Source organism: Gracilinanus agilis, chromosome 1, assembly GCF_016433145.1.
Source record: "Gracilinanus agilis isolate LMUSP501 chromosome 1, AgileGrace, whole genome shotgun sequence".
In the NCBI taxonomy this organism is placed as follows: domain Eukaryota; kingdom Metazoa; phylum Chordata; class Mammalia; order Didelphimorphia; family Didelphidae; genus Gracilinanus; species Gracilinanus agilis.
This window is the reverse complement of record NC_058130.1, coordinates 218,079,248-218,100,082: the sequence shown is the minus strand read 5'-3', so window position 1 is coordinate 218,100,082 and position 20,835 is coordinate 218,079,248. Positions and strand designations below refer to the sequence as shown.

The 20,835-nt window shown below is 37.2% G+C and overlaps 1 protein-coding gene across 1 annotated transcript; it reads right to left on the bottom strand.

Annotated features, from left to right (window-relative positions):
* Window positions 1-469: 469 nt before the first annotated feature.
* Window positions 470-17,287, bottom strand: TMEM130 (transmembrane protein 130). Its single transcript, XM_044678934.1, has 5 exons — window positions 17,176-17,287; window positions 12,347-12,431; window positions 9,413-9,615; window positions 3,599-3,711; window positions 470-661 (listed from the first exon to the last, which is right to left on the bottom strand). Exons 1-5 carry the CDS (start codon window positions 17,285-17,287, stop codon window positions 470-472), a joined length of 705 nt encoding a protein of 234 aa, XP_044534869.1.
* Between the last annotated feature and the right edge of the window lie 3,548 nt (window positions 17,288-20,835).

Below are 20,835 nucleotides of genomic sequence, written 5' to 3'. Positions count from 1 at the left end.
CTTTCTCCTGGGAATTTGTTGTACCAGTAAAACCCTGCGTCCACACTTCCCCCCTAAACCAACCATATATGAACTGCCAGAGGGGGAACATATCAAAAGGAGGATTGCTTTTAAAATGAGACTTATTCCTCACATTTTTTAAAACAGTCAGTAATTGGTAGGTGAATTCCAAATGCATTAGACAGGTAAATGTGTGCACCTAGAGAGCCCCAGGGACAAAAAACCCAGCATGAAATGTAGCTGTGCCACACTCATTGGATCAATATCAAAAATTCAAGGCAATCAGATAAGTTTTCGGTTCCCCCTGCACAGGATAATAAGGATAGTTCTATGTCACTGGACTGGATCAAGTTCTTATATTTCAAACTGCTTTGTAAAAATAAACCATGCCAGCAGATGCTCTGAATTCTTTCCAAGGCTTGAAGTCAGCAGACACTTAAAACTTAAATGAGCCAGCTAGGTTTATTGTTCACACCGAGTAACTTTTAACTGGCTTATAGAAAGGATGCAGCAACTCAAGAGACTCTCTGATGGTCTTACGATCATTTGAAGGTGGCGGAAGGAAGTAATGAACACAGCACAGCCTCCTCATACAGCATCTCTCAGGCTCAGAACCAGCCAGGCTCTTGTCAGACATAGGGGAAAAGTCGAAATCGGCCACCTGAGTGAACACAATCCCCCAAAAATCAGTTTAAAGCCCCCTCTCCCACGGCATCCTCCTCTCTCCCCTCCTCCTCCCACACCCTACAGATTGACAATCAGGTTTTGGTTGGATCAGTTGTGTTCGTTTACAATTTAGCCAATCAGGAGATAAAGAACATCTGGATGGATCTCCCAGTTACCCAAGGATGAATTACGTAAACCTCATTCATGGACTCATAGCATAAAATCACAGAACATCAGAGTTGGAAGGGATTTCAGAGGCTGCAACCCTGATCAAGAAGAATACTCTACAGCCTTCCTGAAAAGTTGACATCCAACTTCTATTCAAAATCAACAAACATTTGTTAAACATCTACCAAAGTTTGTATATATACAGGCAAAAACAAAACAGACTCCATCTGTAGGGAATTTATATTCTACCAAAATATCTCTAGTAATGAAGAACATACTACCTCTAAAGCAAAAGTTCTTTAACCTGCAGTCTGTGAATTTCTTTGTTTGTTTTTAAATATTTTGATAAATATTTGTCTATGTCATTGGTTTCCTCTGTAGCTCTGTGTATTTTATTTTATATGTTTATAAACATTATTGTAAGAAGGAGTCTATAGGCTTTATCAGGCTGCCACAGGGGTCCATAAAAAAAATTAAGAACCCTAATCTAGAGGTAACTTGTTCTATTTTTGAACACTTCAAATTATTAGAAAGTTTTTTTTTCCTTATGGCAAGCCCAAATCTGTCTATAAGTAACTTATATTAGCCCTCTGGGAGAAGGCAGAATAATTCTAATCCCTCTTCTAAAGGGAATCTTTCAAATATTTGTAGACTGCTTTCTTTCCCTTTTTCCCTTTTGCCCAAAGTCTTCTCTTCTCCAGGCCAAACATTGCCATTCCATTTAACTGATCCTTGGATAGAATGGCTTTAAGCCGCTTCACAATCATGACTGCCTTCCCTTTAATCACACTCCAACTGTTATTTATTGTTCTCCTAAAATATGGAGCCTATAAACGAGCTCTGGAAATAGTTCGGCCAGAAGAGTAAAATGATGTGACATGAATCACTTTCTTTTCTTACTTCTATTATTCCCTTTGGCTGCCTCTTTTTTTGACCCTTCTTTTCTACATGAGACAAGAAAAGAAGAAGGAAAGGAAAAAGGATTCTATTTAGTTGCTGACAACATTCACCAAATACTTAGAATTGTCCAAAGTGAGGACTTTGGTTTGCAAATTTCATTTATTCGTATTAAATAAGTGAATTTATTTTCTCTAAAATGAATAATACGTCCCCACACAAACACAAAGTTATCTACAAATATTGGTAGGCTCTCTTCTTTGACTAAAATTCTGAGAAAGTAAGCTTTCTTGTATGTTTTTCAACAAGTCCTGTGATTATGTTGGTATAGAAATACACAACCTCTGTGGGCTGCATATTGACTTAGAAAATGATATGTTTATATTTTTTATTAATACACAATACATCAAAATCAGATAGGAACTCTATTTTAATCTGGTTCTAATCATAGTGTTGTAGCCCATGGTTTGACCCTTCTAGTCAAACTCTAAAGTACTCTAAAAGCAAATGCTAAAGAACTCTAAGGAAGTTCCTAGCAATACAAGTTGGTACCTGTTCTACAACTTCTAGTCTTAGAGAGGTATATGGAGCATTAAGAAGTTAAGTGATCTGCCCAAGGACAGTCAATCAGTATGTGTCAAAGGTAGAACTTAAATCCCCATATCTCTCTCTCTCTCTCTCTCTCTCTCTCTCTCTCTCTCTCTCTCTCTCTCTCTCTCTCTCTCTCTCTCTCTCTTTCTTTCTCTGACGTCAGGTCTTGCTACTTTTTCTTAAGATGGGAGTTAGGACTTTAAAAAAGAATCTTTGAAACATAGAGGTGTTTCTAGGGACAAATCACACATATGGAGCACAACCAATAACTGTCCTCCCTGTCTGTCTTCTCTTTCTCTACTTCAACAGGTATTGAATGAAGTACCTCCCAATTACCTCCAGACTTGCAGACTCATGCTAGTCATGTCTGGGGAATTGATTCTTTTTTTTTTTAATTCTTATTTTCTGTCTTAGTAATAACTCTATGACAGAAGTGCAAGGGCTAGGCAAAAGTTACTTAACTTGTCCAGGGTCACAGAGCTAAGAAGTGTTGAGATCAACCCTGAACCCAGATCCTCCTAACTCCAGGACTATGCTCTACCCACTAGACACTCGTGGGGATCAGATCTAAAGTCTATCAGGAAGTTCAAAATAGGGATTAGCATGAATGAGTCAAAGGCTTGAGCTGGCATCAAGACCTTTCTTACTGCTGTTAGCTTTTGTCTGTTAGAAGATCCTTAGCCTGCCTTTCTGATTCCTATGGCCCTAGATTGTTTCCTTGAATTCTAAACCTATTACCTCTCCTAATATTTGATATCCACCTAATCCCATTAGTCTTGACTAGTCATCCAGACCTAGTATTTGCTGATTCCTGGTATTGACAAATGTTCTGACTTAGGTTAGTCTTAAAGATCCATGCCCTTATTCTGATCAGTGCTTGAATATATATTTGTCAGCTTCAGATACCCAGGCTCCTATTCAATCAATCACCACCTTCTTGGCCCTTCCCCAGATCTAACTTACTCCTATGTTATCCTAGGTTCCTCTCTTTTGATCTTCACTTTTGATCTTGTATTTATAACCTGCTGCCACCTATAAAATTGACATGGACAGACCATAGTAACTGCAGGGAAACTTCACTAAACGAAAAGTACAAAGTTTGTCTTGAATTATCCCAAACCCCAAGAACCTCCCAGGCTACTACCTTATCCAAGTCGTGACTACAAGTAGCAAAACTTTCCCCCTTTACATTAATTTACCTTGGCTACTGCCCTGGAAGACCACCTGTCTCCCCTCTGCCCTACCCCCAAGGAAACCCTCTAAAAAGATAAAATACCTCCACCAGATCCTTCTGCTGTGTGCTATGCCTGTAGGTCACATATATGATGAAACCCAGCATTCCTGAGATGAGAAAGACACAGGGCAAAGCAAAGAGAGCTGGGTGGATGCCTGGAAAAGATAACAGAACAAATTTGTAGATACTGAGGTTCAAGCATTGACTTCCAAACATAGCTCTAAAGGTGAGAAACAGTAAACTTACTTTCTAGCTTGTTTATATGCTAGACTCAAATCAGTATTTTTATTTTCATGTATAGGCATAACCCTCATTTCATGTAACATCAATAACTAAAACTCTGGATTTAATAGATTACCTGGGGGGAGAAGTGATTACTCACTTCAGTAAAAAATTCACACTGGAATTCATAAGCTCATCTATTAAAAAGATATGAACCCACCTCTACTGTAACACCAATAAATGAAAATCCAGTTTTAATAAAAGATTATGGAGGGATGATTATTCACTTCAATAAAGAATTCACAGTGGAGTTCATAAGCTCATCTATTAAAGAGATTTGATTTACAATAGTTCTTTACATCAGGAACTTGAACCAAACCAAGGGCTTGGAATTAGCTAAACCAAATGAAGTACACACATTTTATAAAATGGCTAAATCTAACCTGTGTTTACTTTTATTTTATTTTGAGACTGGATTTCCTATCTCAGGCAGACTGGAAGTACAGTGGCCACTCACAATCTTATCATTAAGTGACATAAAATCTTTAACCTTCCTCCCTCTCTCCCTCTTTCTTTCTTTTTCTTCTTTCCTTCTCTCCTTCCTTTCTTTTTCTTCCTTCCTTTCTTCCTTTCACTTTCTTCCTTCTTTCATTTCTCTTTTTCCTTCCTTCCTTCCTTCTTTACTTCCTTCCTTCCTTCCTATCTTTCTTCTCTTACCATCTGTTTTAAGATTGATGAGATTGATGCTAAGTATCAATCAGTTGTAAGGCAGAAGAGCAGCAAGGGCTAGGCAATTGAGGTTCAGGGTCACATAACTAGGAAATGTCTGAGGCTATATTTGAACCCAGGTCCTCCCCACTCTAGACCTAGTGGTGTATCCACTGAGATATCTAGCCCTAACCTCCATTTTTTCCCAACTTGGGCCAATCTATACCTTCTTTAACAGCCTGGTGACCCCCTGCTCTAGTGGTATTGGTATCAGACTAAGTGCTTAGCCTACTGCAATTTAGAACTCCTAAGCCCAAGCAATCCCCATATCAGTGATTACAGGCATGTGTCACCCTGTCTAGGCTGTTTATTTTTTCTTTTATAAGAAGGATGTTATAATACAGTTTGAACCAAAAATGTTTCCTACATCCACTGACCTAGAACAAAATTAAAGTATCAACACATTCTATAAAACAAACCTGAGCCAAACTAATATTTTACTTGGCTCAAATTCAAGACTTACACCCCATTTTTCAGGAATATAACTACTGTATTATCTGGCAAGGTGAAGTATACTGGCATAATTATGCAAAGTTGGCTCAGGTGCTTAAAGAATACATCTCAGTTTCTTAGGTTACTTCTCTCTTGGGTACATTCCTTAGTATACAGCCCAAGAAGGAAAATCCAGCCATGTGTGGTAGGATTTAATAACTCAAATTCTACATTAATTCAGTGAGTTATTCAGAACAGTTTAAAAGGCCCAAAGGGGATAACACTCTGGGCCCTGGGAATGAATTATCTGGACCAGGTTTCTCAACTATTACAAGTTCACCAGATGCTTTCTTTATCTTTGTCTGGAAAGCCTACCCTGAATATTAAGATGCTACAAGAATACATAATAAGATGGGGATGAAAAGCAATTTGCTAAGGCAGGTATATGATTTAAGGGTGTGCTAAAGCTAGCTGATGGGGCACTTAAGTGGGGCAATGGACAGAGGCTTGGAGTCATGAGGATTCAACTTCTTGAGTTCAAATCCAGCTTCAGATATTGACTAGCTGGGAGACCCTGAGCCAGTCACTTAATCCTGTTTGTCTCAGTTCCTCATATGTAAAATGAGCTGAAGAAGAAAATGGCAAACCGGTTCCAGTATATTTATCAAGAAAATCCTAAATAAAGTCTTAGAGAGTCAACATGATTGAAACAACTCAACAACAACAGAGTTAGCTGATACCTGACAGCTGATTGTTAAAATTTTGATGGAAGCAGTTTCATCTCAGAAATCAGCAGGCATTACAAATCAAGACTTGATTTCTTGTTTTGTTGATTTTTTTAGACTTAATAAAGTGATGGAAAAATATTAATAATGCAGATTAAATGCAAAAGTGTATCCAGTATTTTTTACCAGCATACCCCCAGATGTAGTTGTCCTTGACTGCTCATGCTAAGAGAAGAGGAAATACAGGTTATCAGAGGAGAATTTAGGGATACTGGGACCCATAATAATCCCAGTCTCATGGATCAGCAGTGGTCCTAATCTAAGAAGGAACCTTTCTGGAAAAGGAGAGAGGAGACCATCTGATTTACAGTAGATACTGATGTGCAAGTAAGCACACAGGCTCGATTTCAGGACTACAGAATGTTTAGAGTTGGATAGGGTCTTGTAAAACACTTAGACCATAGTTTCCCAAACTAATTGGCCATTGAACATTTTGGGGGTGGATAATATAATTAATAATAAATATTAATACTAATCATCAAACTAACAAAGCTTAAAACTACACTAAAACTTTTGGAATGCCTTCTATAGAACTTTAGGGTTTATAAAATATTTTATGTGTGCTTAAATACAAATCAATTGATTGTCACAATAACCATATGAGATGAGTATTACTGTTATCCATTTTATTGATGAGGCATCTACTGCCTAGAAAGAAGAACCCACGAAGGCTAGACTGAGGAATGGAGAAGGACAGGAAGCATAAACACCCTCTAATAAAAGTGAATAAAGGAAATTTTAGAGTTGAATAGAAAAAAAAAATTTACTTTCATACCACAAAGTTAACAAAAAGAGTGTCAAGTCAGAAAATCTGAGTCTAAAACCTTGGATAAATCTAAAACCTCTGTGTGACCTTGAGCAAATCACTTCCCTTCTAGGCACTTTAGACTCCTCCTGAGTAAAAGAGCAGTGGTGGGAGTGGTGATGGATGTAGGACTCAGAGTAGGAATGGGGTGGATGAGATCATTTCTAAGATCACTTGCAGTGATTGATTCCAATCCCAGATATCTTTTTTTTTTCTAACCTTTACTTACCATCTTAGAATCAATGCAATGTATTGGTTTCAAGGCAAAAGAGAATGACAAGGGCTAGATAATTGGGAGTTAAGTGACTTGCCTAGGGTCACATGGCTACAAAGTGTCTGAGGCCAGATTTGAACCAGGTTTTCCTGATTCCAGACCTGGCTTTCAATCCCCTGAGCCAACTAGCTGCCCCTAACCTGAAAGGAAAACTGTTTTATTGCCTTAATATTATTGATCATCAACCAAGTGATCACATATAATCCTTTAGATAAGTAAGTGCAATTATAAATTTTAATTAGACACAGTAAGTAAACTATGTATAAGATATTAATTATAATAATAGAATATTAACCAGAGTATTAGAAAAGATAGTTTGGTGTATTAGAATATATATAATATTAAATATTGTTATTAGATATTAAATAAATATGTATGTATTATATATAAAGAGCTTCTGCTGGAGGAATAAAAACTTCAGGTCTATGTAGTTATCTAGGGAAGCTGAAACCCAAGCAGAAGGAGCGGGGTTCACTGGGAATGGTGACTAGACAGCTGGCCTGATGAGATCATATGAAAACAACCTTGGCTTGTCCAAGTATTATTTTATCCTTTGAAGATTTATGCCAGCTACGGGCTCTCCGGAGTATTATGGCCCAGGAAGGTTCCTTTGACCTCATTAGTATGATGGTTGACCTTGTACTGAACTTGGGACTTGGCATCAAATGTTCCAAATCCTTGTACCCAAACACCACTGCATGTTTCTTAACATCCTCTGTACCTTCTACCATATTAATGACTTTTGCTAGTTAACTGTCAAAAACCTATAAAACACCAGTAAATGTCTAAAGGGGGTCATCACCCCAGGCTGGGTGGTGAAACCTCTGGCTTTCATTTACCATAATGACAGTTTGGATCTTCAGCTCAGAATTACAGCCCTGAGATTTCTTTATTTCTAACAAACTGCCCCCTGGTGCCTTTGATACAAAGTCTGAAAACCAGGGGACGGTAGCTACTCTACTCAGGGAACGATACTGGGGCAGTGCAGGTCTATGAGGTGCAGCTCAGTTCAGACTACGAGGTGAAGGGGTCAGGACAGAAAACTGAAAGTTTAAAAAAAAAAACCCAAACAAACACTGGATGGAGGCAGCTAGGTGGTTCAATGGTAGAGAGCCAGGACTGGAGACTGGAGGTCCCAGGTTCAAATGTGACCTCAGACATTTCCTAGCTGAGTAATCCTGGACAAGTCACTTTACCCCAGTTGCCTAGCCCTTACCATTCTTCAGACTTGGAACTGATATTTAGTATTGATTCTAAGCAGACAGTAAAGGTTTAAAAATGTTTTCTTTTACTTGGACATCATTATCATTATTATTATTAACTTCTGTTTATGCAGCACTTTAGGATTTACAAAACCCTTTCTTCCATCCTTCCCTTTACATAGTTCCAGGCCTCCCATTCTCAATTTTTTACCCCTTTTCTTCCCCCTCTTCTTCAGAATCATGGAAGAGACTACCAACTCTGCCCTTTTTCCTCTCCATGAATGATTGGCCTTAGCATTGACATATTTTCATAAAAACTCTGCTTATATCTTCTAGAACTCCCAAGTTCCATGGAACAATTAGGGAACCTATGATTTAGTCAAAGAATGGTTTAACAGAAAGAAAACAAGATTGGGAATCATAGGAACTGGTTGTGTCCCAGATCTGTCACTTACTAACTATCTAAACTTTTGCCACTTAATGTCTCTGAGCTTTGATTTCCTTTTTTGTAAAATTATAGAGCTGTACTAGATGGCCTCTCAGCATCCTTCCAGATCTTAATCTGTGATCCTTTGATTTAGTCCAATCACAGTTTTACACTCAAGGTAACTGAGATATAGAGGGATAACATAACTTGCCCAAATGCTATTCTTATTCATAAGATAAGCTTTAAAGATAAGAAGAAACATCATAGATCATCTATAATGGAAAATGGATTCTTTGCCCCAAAATTATCTCCACTCTTTCATAATACATGAAAATTATTCTGATGCATAATTATTAGATTCATTAAATCATTTATTAATGCATAATATAATTATGGTATTATCATTAAAGATGGAGACAGCATGATAGAATGTAAAACCGCCTAAATTATCTATTATCTGTGTCTCCTCTCTCTGTCTCCGTCTCTCTCTTTCCCCTATAAATCTATCAATAATAAAAAAAACCTCATTATCAGGTCCAAGCAGCCTACCATTAACTAGGTGTGTGACCTTAAGCAGGTCCCTTTTATAGGCTTCTGCAGCTCTTATTTATAAAATAATCTGTTTGGACTAGATGATCTCTAAAAGCTAAAAATTCTGCACATAATTTTTCGAATTGCTCAGGGAGGGGAATACTTTTCACACTCCAAGAGGCCCTCATTAAACTGCAGCTGTACTTAGAGCATTAGCACCAACTATTATCTGCCTCAGTTTAGCTGGAAGTATTTGATGCTTAGCTGAGGGCAAGTTTCCATGGGGAAAAAAAAAAAAACGGTCCCTAAAAGTGTCAGGTACACACACCAGGGCAAAGAAGAGGAGGGGGGTGGGCGCCAAAGACAAATTTCACCTGCTTCTCTATTTTGATCAGGATCAAACCGCTTACCAGAGGGCAACACTTTAATCAGGTAATACTGAGGGATCTGGTTGGTGCCGTTCTGAACTCTGACACTGAGACAATACTCTCCTGGATCCTTGAAGGTGTGGTTCACAGTGTAAGAGGTGCTATTTATCACCACCAGGTGGCATTCATTTCCTTCTAGTGGGACACAGTCTGGTTTAATGAGCCAGCATAAAGTCACAGGAAGACTGAAAATAGACAAAACAGAAGAAAAAAAAAAAAAAAAGAAAGAAATGACTTTTAAGAAATGACTTTAAATATTGAATCACAGCAACTCAGACTTGGAAGGGGACCTGAGATCATCTAGTCCAATTCACAGCTAACGGAATCCCTCTACAAAATAGCTGCTATAGCTACATAGGGATTTAAGCTTCTCCTAATCCAGGTGGTCTTAACTTTTTTTTTTCTTGGTCATAGACAAAGGATGTGTCAGAACTAGTTTCTTTTGGCTCTGGGAAGAACTGATTGTTGAATTCTCAGCATAAGCATTTACACCTTGGAAACTGACAAATGCTATGAATCAGGCTATGATTTATTGTTTTGTTGATTGTCTGGACTCAAAAAAGAGAAAGAAAATGCTAATGCAAATTAAATTTAAAAGTCTATAGTGGGTAAATTTTTTTCTCCTGGAGAGACAGTTGTTAAACATTTACCAACATACACCTACATCGACCCCTCTGGGAATCTAGCAAAACCTATGGATCTCCTCCTCAGAATAATGTTTTTAAATACACAAAACAAAATCCCTAGGATTATAAAGGTAGTCAACTATATTGGTTTCTTTTGTATAAAGGAAGCAAATTATAATGGCTTCTTTTATGATTTTTTTTAAACCCTTAACTTCTGTGTATTGGCTCCTAGGTGGAAGAGTGGTAAGGATGGGCAATGGGGGTCAAGTGACTTGCCCAGGGTCACACAGCTGGGAAGTGTCTGAGGCCAGATTTGAACTTAGGACCTCCCATCTCTAGGCCTGGCTCTCAATCCACTGAGCTAACCACCTGCCCCCCCCCCCCCCCCCCCCCCCCGCTTCATTTATGATTGGCTATAATTATATTTTATTTAATTTGGTTACCAAAGTAATTTTTAAAAAACAAGTCACAAATCCCACATTAAGAACCCTTAATCTAGTCCAAACTTTTGATTTTCTAGAGGACAAACTGAAATGCAGAAAAGGGAAATGACTTAACCAAAGTCACCTAGCTAGCATGTGACAGAATTTGGATTAGAATCTGAGTGGCTTGTTAACCAGGCCAATGCTTACACTACCCTGCTTTCTTTTATGTAGTCCTTTGGAATTGATTGGAATGGTTGAAATTTGACCTGGCTCCTACACATATTGTCAATGATATCAATTTGGTAGCCTTCTCAGGGCTCTAAGAAAAATTGCTGAATACAATGATCTAAGACAATTCCAAAGGACTCATGTCAAAAAAATGCTATCTACCTCCAGAAAAAGAAATGATGGAGTCGAAATGCAGATCGAAGCATAATATTTTTCACCTTATTTTCTTATTGGCTTTTTTGTTCATTTTGAGTCTTCTTCCACAACATAACCAATATGGAAATATCTTTTGCATAATTACACATATATAACCTAGACCAAATTGCTTATTGTCTCAGGGAGAGGGGACAGGAGGGAAGAAGGGAGAAAATTTAGAATTTGAAATTTTAGAAAACTAAAGTTAAAATTTGTTATTACATGTAATTGGAGAAAAACCAAAGTATTATATAAATTTTAAAAAAATGCAAAGCAGGGGAGGCCTGTCTTACGGAGCACTCCCACATCTCTTACCATGAACTTTTCCCTATTACCAGGTGCCAGGGACTTATTAGCCTTCTGAGATTTGCAACTTAACTTCTCATTTCTAGAAAGCTATCTCTTATCTATAAAATGCCTAGAGTATCAAAGACAAATAATGGGCTAAATATAAGGACATGATAAGGAAAAAAAGAGTCCAGGGAAGCCTTAAGTTTTTTTGCTACATTGCATCTTTCTTGGAAACTTTGAAGTTGTTCTACGAAAATCAAGTTCCATATACATATAACTACAACTGTTTATTAAATGTCACTGGTATTCTGGATATACAAAGATGAAAATCCACCTGGCCCTCAAGAAGCATATAATCTGATTAAGCCCACAATTTAGTTTACATTTGTAAACATGTGTATTAGAAACTCCTATAATCACCTACACCTGAGGAAAAATATTGTTGATGGAACTGGAAAGCTGTGAATGTCCTACACATAACAAACATTTAATGAAAACTGGTTCAATAAACATCCTTGCAAACTGAGTCTTCAGGTTTGAAAAAAATTCTAAGTGCTTTTTGGGTAACCGATCAAATTTTCACCAGCGCATCTTTCCTATCACCCATAGCTACAGCTTTCTAACCCCATACGGCTAATGTCTCAAGAAATACTCTATACAGAAATCAGAAATAAAAGAAGCTCTTTGCGATGTCTTTTGCACACACACCAATTCATATCTTGTGTCACAGAATGAAGGAAAAAAGGAAGGAAGTAAAGGAAAGAGGGGAAAAGAGAGGAGGAAAGACGGTAGAAAAAGAGGAAGGGCATTTTTTGAACCAAGCATATTTTTTGAACCAATCCATATGATAGCCAGCAAACACTAATCTTACTTTCATTAACCCCAATTAGGACAGAGGATCTGGGATGGAGGAGTACCTAATGCAGAGCCTGGGACACTGGAGATACTTAAGATTTGTTGTTTGATGATTGATTAAGAGAGGGTTTTCTCTCCTATATGGTTCTAGAGGACCTGAGCATGGCTGCTATTGCTGGAGCTGAGAAGGGGAGAAACAGGGCGAAAGAACAAAGATCTTATTAAGAATCTGAGGAACATTGTAGAAAAGTGGTATAATAGGGAGACTAGAAAACAGTAGTGCTCTTGTTTCTTACCTCCCAGTGATATGCAGAGAGAAGGTCAGACTTTGCCTCACTTGTGTCTCATTCAGTCCTAAGACTTGGACACTTCTAATAGCATCTGGAACATAGAATTTAACAATTTGTCACAAACAGGTAGGTTATATTAGTTACAGCTGACTCTACAGTGAGGTGAACTGGGAAAAAAAAAACCACCCAAATCTGATTCATTAGGGCTGACCTGGGGCGGGGAAGAGATTCTGAAATTGTACTGACGTGCAGTGACCCTAAAAGGTCCCTGGTTTGCAAAGGCTGTACAAAGACAGGAAAAAATATGATGAAAGATATAAATAGTCAATGTTGGATAGGCTGGGAAAGGACAGTCACCCTAATGGTCTGTTGGTGGAGCTGGGAATTGATATCACTATTCTGAAATCAATCTCAAACACAGAAAGTAAATAAACTTGCATACCCTTTGACTCAGTGATACTGAAATATAATCCTAAGAAGGTCAAAGATATAATAATAATAAAAATAATAAATATTATATATATCACAATATAACATTATAATATATAACGTGACATAATAAAAGAGCTAGTTTCATATTATATTTTAAGGTCTAAAAAGCACTTTTTCTATTTCTATCCTCACGACAACCCTGGGAGATGGGTATTATAATTATCCTCATTTTACAGATAAAGAAACTGGATTTATACCCAGGTCTTCCTAATTTCAGATCCAATGCTCTATCCACTATGACACCAAAAGGGTCCATACATACCAAAAGGCCAATAGCAATGATTTGTGGTAGCAAATAATGGAAAACAACAGTGCTGCTTAGCACTTAAAATATGGCCGAACAAATTATGGTAGACAAAAGAAAATATGATGGAATATTATTATGCCTTCAAAATAGTAATTATAAAGGATTTAGAGAAATTTTAAAAGACTTGAACAAAATGATGCAGAATTAAATTAAGGCAAACCTAAAGAAAAAAGTCCCTTCTAGCTCTTAATCTATGATCCTATGATTATACATGATGACTAATATATAAAGGAAAATAATGCAGAAATCATCAGAACTTAGATCAATGCAATGATCAGTCTTAATTCTAAAAGACTGATGTTGAAACTTAACTACCCTCTGTACAGGGATGAAATGAAGCAAATACTGACAGACAAGGAAGGTGTGGTTACTTGCTTTGCTTAACTGAGTTGAATTGAAAAACATAACAATTTTTTTTTCATTAAAAGTATGGCAAAAAGGAGGGGACTTTGCAAGTAAACCCCTTGTCCCAAGTTTTGGCAACAGCATTCTGTCCTTGATTACCTTTACTTGTAGTCCTTGTGAACTAATACTCATTCCCATTTTTGTGTTGGTGTTGAGGCAAAGCACTAGGTCTTCCCCACTGTAAATTCAAGGGTCCTAATTACTCTTGCACACAAAGTTGACTTCTTGATCTTATTCAGGCCCGTACACTCTTAGCTCTGGCCAACTCTGTCAACCAACACTGCTCAACACTTCAGAAGGAAGGTCTTGTGGCAAACAACTCCCTATGATCTGCCTTATTATACAGATACTGTAATTCCAAGTCTCCCTATGTTACCATGTTAGCCAAAGTCCAACCCAATCTATCCTTTGACAAAAAGGATACCACCAAGGTTTTGAAAGACATAGGTAAAAACAGAGAAAATCTCATTGTCCATCTATATCACAGGACCATTGTGTAACTAGAATTTTCTCTCCAGAATTGTCTTTCCCAGCTTCCCATTTTCCTTCAGATGTTATGTGCTAATGTAGGAAGTAGATATATTTTGGTGTAGCTCCTCTCCCTCTCTGCTCCTGGGAAGGCGGCTTTGGAGGTTGAGTGAGAGCCAAGCAGGAGAATTTTACCCACGTGTTTTTAGTCAGTTTTTTTTTACTTTTGTTCTGTTATTTCTTCTACTTCAAGTGATTACTAATAAATCTCATAAAATATAATACTTGGAGTTATTGATATTAATTCAAAGCTTACACCATGGATATGAGCTAGAAGGAACCTCAGAAGCTATATCATTCAATCTCCTTATTTTACACATAAAGAAATTGAAACTCAGGGAGACTGAATGAGTTGTCTAAAGTCATCCAGAAAGTAAGTCTCAGAGACAATATTGTTGAAACCCAAGAAGGCTTTCAAGAGGATGTTATTCTGTATATCAAAGCTATTCTTCCTTGTTTATCTCAGCCTATGTTTTTCATTCCATTGGTGCATTGGCTCACAAAAAACACGCTTTACTTTTTATTTCTGATTTTATTTCTGCTTAGTTTCAGTTTCTAGTTTTCCCAACCAAGGGAAGTGTAGCTAAATTGCCCAGTGCTACAAGGGAGTAATTGCTTATGGCAGCAATACCTTCTCTAGATGTTATTTTTGTGTACCTTTGTACCCAAATAGAGAGACTTTTCTTCCTTATCTTAAAGGTCAGAGGGGAACATTGGAGTTAATAAGCAGGGCAATAACATAATCAGACATGTACTTTAAGAATTTCATTTTTGTAATTGTGAGAGGACGGGTTGGAGATGGGAGATGTTGGAGACAGAATTTATCAATCAGGAGACTTTATCAAGTCCAGAGGCAGTTAGTGGTGCAGTGGATAGAGTGCTGGGCTTAGAGTCAGGGAGACTTGAGTTCAAATGCAGCCTCAGACACTTACTATCTGTGTGACCCTGAACAATTCACTTGATTCTGCTCACCTCAATTTCCTCATCTATAAAAATGAGATGGAGAAAAAAAGGCAAACCACTGAATATCTCTGTCAATAAAACCCTAAACAGAGTCTTGAAAAATCTGATACAACTGAAACAAATGAATAACGATTATTTCCTGGTTTCTAGACTAAGGCTTTCTCCACTAAAACAATTTTAATTCAGTGCCTGTTCTATGCTAAGCATTCTGTGAGTGTTTTAATCTTGCTTCTGCCAAAAATTCACTGCATAATACCATTTTCATCTTTGTAAGGATTGACCTATTACTAAGCCCTAGCTGACAAAAGTGACCTCATTTTTGACTGCTGATTGATCCCATGTACACAACTGACTTGGCCAGCTACATTTAGGAATAGGAATGCAAGGTTAGTAGACTATCAGCTTAGCAAACTTCATCTAAATCCGGATGTGAAAGGGATTAGTAAACTTTACTGATCATAGTGTCCTTGTGGTTAAAAAGTGGAAAGATGGAAGGTGACAGTCCAGAACACCTTCTGACTCAATGCCCTCAGCTCCCCTTCTTTCCCAATCCCTGTGAATTTGCCCACATCAGATACAAGGGCAGGGACCCAAGAGATCTGGGCTCTCAGAGTATCAGCCGGCCATATGCAGAAGCCACTGTCAACATTGTGTTCCTGTGGGTCTGAAGGGTAAGGGAGCCACACACACACACGCTTACATGCTTATGAGTAGTAAATGGCCTGACTCATAATACTTTGAGAGTTTATTTTCCTTCTCCATATCTCCTCACCTACAAATCCCTCATAATCTTTAACAAGTAGGAGATAGGGAAGGGTGTTGGTTGCAAAAGGAATTCATGCTTGGAGTATACTCAATGCCTCTATTGTAACTCAAATCATATTGACACAAAGTTCAGCAGGCATTGTCACTCTAAGTGCAGACTTACATACCTTAAATCCACTTGGTTTGATTAGTACTGTTGTTAACTTGCATGAAAATGGTAGTATTTGACATTCATACAGCTATTTAAAGATTACAAAGCACTTTACGTGGATTTTTTTTTTCTTATAGAAGGAGGAGACTGGATCTCCTCACCCAGGCTGGCATACAGTAGCCATTTACAACCCTATTCCTATTATTGATCCTATCATGGAAGCTTTAATCTGTTCTGATTTTCTGACATGAGCTAGTTTGTCCCTCCTTAGGCAGCCTGGTAGCCCACTTATCCCAAGGGTTCATCATTTTGGCACTAGACCTACTACAGATTATTGGCTTTAGTCCTACTCCAGCTCATTAGTTTTGGATTCAAGTGATTCACCAGCCTCAACCACCCCAACAATAGGAACTATGGGTGTATAACACTGAGTCTGGCTCTCCATTGCCTTTTATACAGTGTTTTTATTGATGTCTTTTGTTTCTTCTTTATTATCATAGTTTTCCCTATAATCCCTCTCCCTTCCCCTCTCAAAGAGCCATCCCAATTAAGATAGAATATTTTTAAGTCAGAAAGAGAAAGAAAAAGAGAGAGAGAGAGAGAGAGAGAGAGAGAGAGAGAGAGAGAGAGAGAAAACATCAGCACAACTTATTAATATGCTGAAAAGGTCTGAAAAGATGTACAACATGTGTAACATCTGTAGACTTCCCATGTCTGGGAGAAGTAAAGTTGGGATTATCCTCTCATGTCTCTTTATTTTTGAGTCCTGCTTAATCACTAAAACTTTTTAACATTCACCTTTTAATTTGTGTGTGTGTGTGTATGCATTCTTTCCATTTACATCATTGTCGTTTCTGTGTCTATTATTTTCTTGGCTCTGTCTACTTCACTATGCATCAGTTCATGGAAAATTCTCCATGCTTTCTCTGTATATCATATTGTCATTTCTTACAGTACAGTAAAACTCCATTTCATTTATATGCCACAATTTGTCGATCCATTCCCCAATCAATGGGCATCTATTTTGTCTCCAATTCTTTGCTATCTCAAGAAATGCTGCTATAAGTATTTTGACATTTATAGGTACTTTTTGTCCTTATCAATAGCTTCCTTGGGGTATAAATCCAGTAATAGAATCTCTGGGTCAAAGGATTTGAACATTTTATATGGACTTCACTTAAAAAAATTCCTTTCCAAAGTGGTCATATCAAGTTGTAGCTTCACCAATGATGTATCCATGTTCCCTTCCAACATTGACTTGCCATTTTGGGTCATCTTTGACAACTTGCAGGGTATGAAGTAAAACTTCAGGGTTGGCATTTCTTATATTATTCATGGTTTGGAATAGTCTTTCATGTAGTAGTTATACTTTGCTGTTTTTCCTTTAATAATTATTTGACCAAGTGAGTTGTATGGGATTAGGATTCTGGGCTGTATATCAGATGTCTTAATTCATGAAACCCTTCCTAAATGGAGGATTTCCATTATGTTCAATAGGAGACAATGCCATGTTTTTTAAATTTGGATGGTGATTGTTATTGTTGTTTTATTTTTATTTGACCTATTTTCCAAGTCAGTTATTCTTTTTTTTAATTATTTTTTATTTTGAATATTTTCTCCTAGTTACATATTTCATGTTCTTTCCCTCTCCCCCAATACCCTCTGTCCCCCCCCCTTAGCCAACACACAATTCCACTGGGTTTTACATGTATCATTGATCAAGACCTAATTCTATATTATTGATAATTGGACTAGAGTTATCATTTAGTGTCTACATCTCCAATAATATCCCCAATAGCCCATGTGTTCAAGGAGCTGTTTTTCTTCTGTGTTTCTCCTCCCACAGTTCTTCCTCTGAATGTGGCTAGTTTTCTTTCTTATAAGTCCCTCAGCCTTGCTCTGGATCCTTGCATTGCTGCTAGTATAAAAGTCCATTATGTTCGATTGTGCCACAGAGTATCCGTCTCCGTGTACAATGTTCTCCTGGATCTGCTCCTTTCACTCTGCATCAATTCCTGGAGGTTATTCCAGTTCACATGGAATTCCTCCAGTTCTTTATTCCTTTGAGCACCAAGTCAGTTATTCTTGACATTACATTTTCTTCTCATTTCTATTTTTAAATATTATTATAATGTTTCTTATTGTTTCATGGAGTTACCAAATCCTGGTTGGTTCAGTCTAATTTTCAGAGCGTCTGTTTCTTGAATATGTTTATCTATTCTAAGATATGAATTTTCCCTTTGGGTCTTTCCTCCAGAGCTTTCTTGTCATTTATGTCTTGCTTCTTCCTTCCAGGTATTTTCATAGTGCTTGTCAAGTTATTTTTTTTTCTGAGGCTCTGCAAGTAATCATGGTTTTATCACAATGGGTTTTTCTTTTGGTCAATTTTTGACCCATAACATTACTTCACAATGCTCTGTGCCTTCTTTTGTTTATTCATATCTCTAGCCATAGTTCTTGATTTGACATTTAGTAGCAGCACCAGGCTCTTCCCTCTCCCAATCTCTTGGATGTGTTGCTTAGGTCCTATTTAGTCCTGACCTTGCTTTCCTTGGTTCTTGCTGGTAAATTCTAGTTTCTCTTGCTGTGTCTGCCCTCAGAGATTCTGCAGTTTGCACTCCATGTATTTTAAAGGAAGAAACTATAATTTGGGGTATGAAATGGAAGGGGAACCTATTTTAGGGTTAACTAATTAAACCATTTAATTTCCATGATATAAAATGGAAATAAAATGGTTCCTTGATTCTCAAATTATTAAATACAGAAATTAGTGTCCATACATTTTTCTTTATGTTTTATAGAATTATACTATAGTAGTCTTTGCCAAAGCATTTGAATATGGAGCAAAATAGGAAATCTAGAAATTCCTGAGGGAGGTGTTGTTTTCATAGTCCTGATATTTATATTTTTAGGTTTATTGTGTTTTATACTATGGAAAAGAAAACTTGTGGGATTTATATATAGGCTTCTAGGGGGACCTATATCTTACAAGGTATTCCTTTTAAGTAACAATGTCCATTTGGAATTATACCTAAAGGGTTATAAAAGAATGCATACCTTTTGATCCAATAATACCACTAATGGGCCTGTATCCCAAAGAGATAATTTTTAAAAAATAGGAAAGCACCTGTTTGTACAAAAATATTTATAACTATTCTTTTTGTGGTGGCAAAAAATTGGAAGTCAAAGGGCTGTCCTTCAATTGGGGAATGGCTGAACAAAATATGGTATATAATGGTGATGGAATACTATTGTACTGTAAGGAATAATGAACAGGATGATTTCAGAAAGAGCTGGAAAGATCTATGTGAACTAATGTAAAGTGAAATAAGCAGAACCAAGAAAGCATTATACACAGTAACTGCAATATTGTGGAATGATCAAATGTGATAGACTTTGTTACTAACGGCAATATAACGAAGCAGGACAATTTTGAGGACTTATGAAAAAGAATTTTTAAAGTAGAAATACAGATAAAAGCATATGATTTATCCCTTTTTTATTTGGGTATATATTTGGGGTTTTTGGTTTTATAAGATTAACTGCTTATAAAATTGAATAATATGGAAATATATTTTGTGTGGCAATACATGTATAACTCAGATTGAATTGACTGTCCATTTGTTTTAGGTAAAAGGCAGAATATCCACTAATCATAGGCTTTAAACTAAGTGTGAAAAAGTCCTTGATCAATTGTAATAATATAGCACAAGAATTGTGGTCATTATTTGTAGATCATCTATAAAATATCAAGCCAATTTAGGACCAAAAAAATTTAATTACCTGGTAGTAGAAAAGAGTTATCCAGATAAACCACAAAGAAGAGATCACTTGAGCTCCTCAACCTCTGTCTCAACATCCTCCCTCTCATCCCTTAACCAGAGGAGGACCTCAAGACTTTTGGAGGATCAGAGAATTTGAGACTTTCCATTTTCCTACTAGTATCCCAGCAGCATCTCTGAAACATGTGAATTATTCCTTTGTCACAGGTGCTCTCGAAGCTTTAGTTCATTTTCTTTGGACATTTTATATCCTGGCAGGAGTCTATTATGACACTTAAAAAAATAACATTTTATTTCTCCCCCTATTGTATGTAAAAACAAATTTTTAACATTTTTTAGAAGCTTTTAGTTCTGAATTTTCTCCCTTCTTCTGACCCTTCCTCTCTCCCTCCTTGTCCTCCCACCTCCTTGGGACAGTAAGCAGTCTTGTATACATTTTACACATATAATCATATAAAACAATTTTCCATATTAGCATGACACATTTTAATTGAAATTTTTATAACAATTTTGCTATCTTGATAAATGTCCTTTTCTAAAATTATTTAGGTCTGGCTGACTAATTGGCATCAATTGATAATCATGGCAGAAAGAAACATGGTGGAGGCTTGTGAACTATAACATTAGAAGAGACACCCATATCCCCCTAGAGCAGTGATGGGCAAACTTTTTAAAGAGGGAGCCAAAGGAAAGGAAATGCTCATCTGTCAGTCTGTTTCTAAGGCAACTCTTTCGAAGTTTCATTGTATTGTATCCTACTGTCTGTATTCATCAGATTAGGAATAATGTCACCTGGCAGAATAGAACATTTTAGGGGGCCGCATTTAGCCCAAAGGCTGCAGTTTGCCCGAGAGTAAATCCTAGAGCCCTGAGGAAATAGTAGCTGAGCTCCCAGGACTCCAAGAGCTATTGGAAGTTTGGGAAAGTAACTCTAGAACATATGCTTTGCAGGCAAACTGTACTGTCCACTACCTATTCCCCAAATTCTTTATATAATCACTCACTCATATGTATTGACATGGGTGTTTCTATATTCCTGAAATATATTACCTCTTCATTTCTGCCTCTCAGAATCCTTATCTTGCTTCTGTTGGAGCAAGTC

What these genes read in the sequence shown, in the direction of transcription:
- TMEM130 (XM_044678934.1), bottom strand. Translation starts at nt 17,287, where the DNA reads ATGAATAATATAAGAAATGCCAACCCTGAAGTTTTACTTCATACCCTG. An exon ending in TCTCTGCATATCACTGGGAG is followed by an intron (nt 9,616 to 12,346) that starts GTAAGAAACAAG and finishes GTCTATTTTCAG; the next exon opens with TCTTCCTGTGACTTTATGCT. An exon ending in GATTAAAGTGTTGCCCTCTG is followed by an intron (nt 3,712 to 9,412) that starts GTAAGCGGTTTG and finishes TATCTTTTCCAG; the next exon opens with GCATCCACCCAGCTCTCTTT.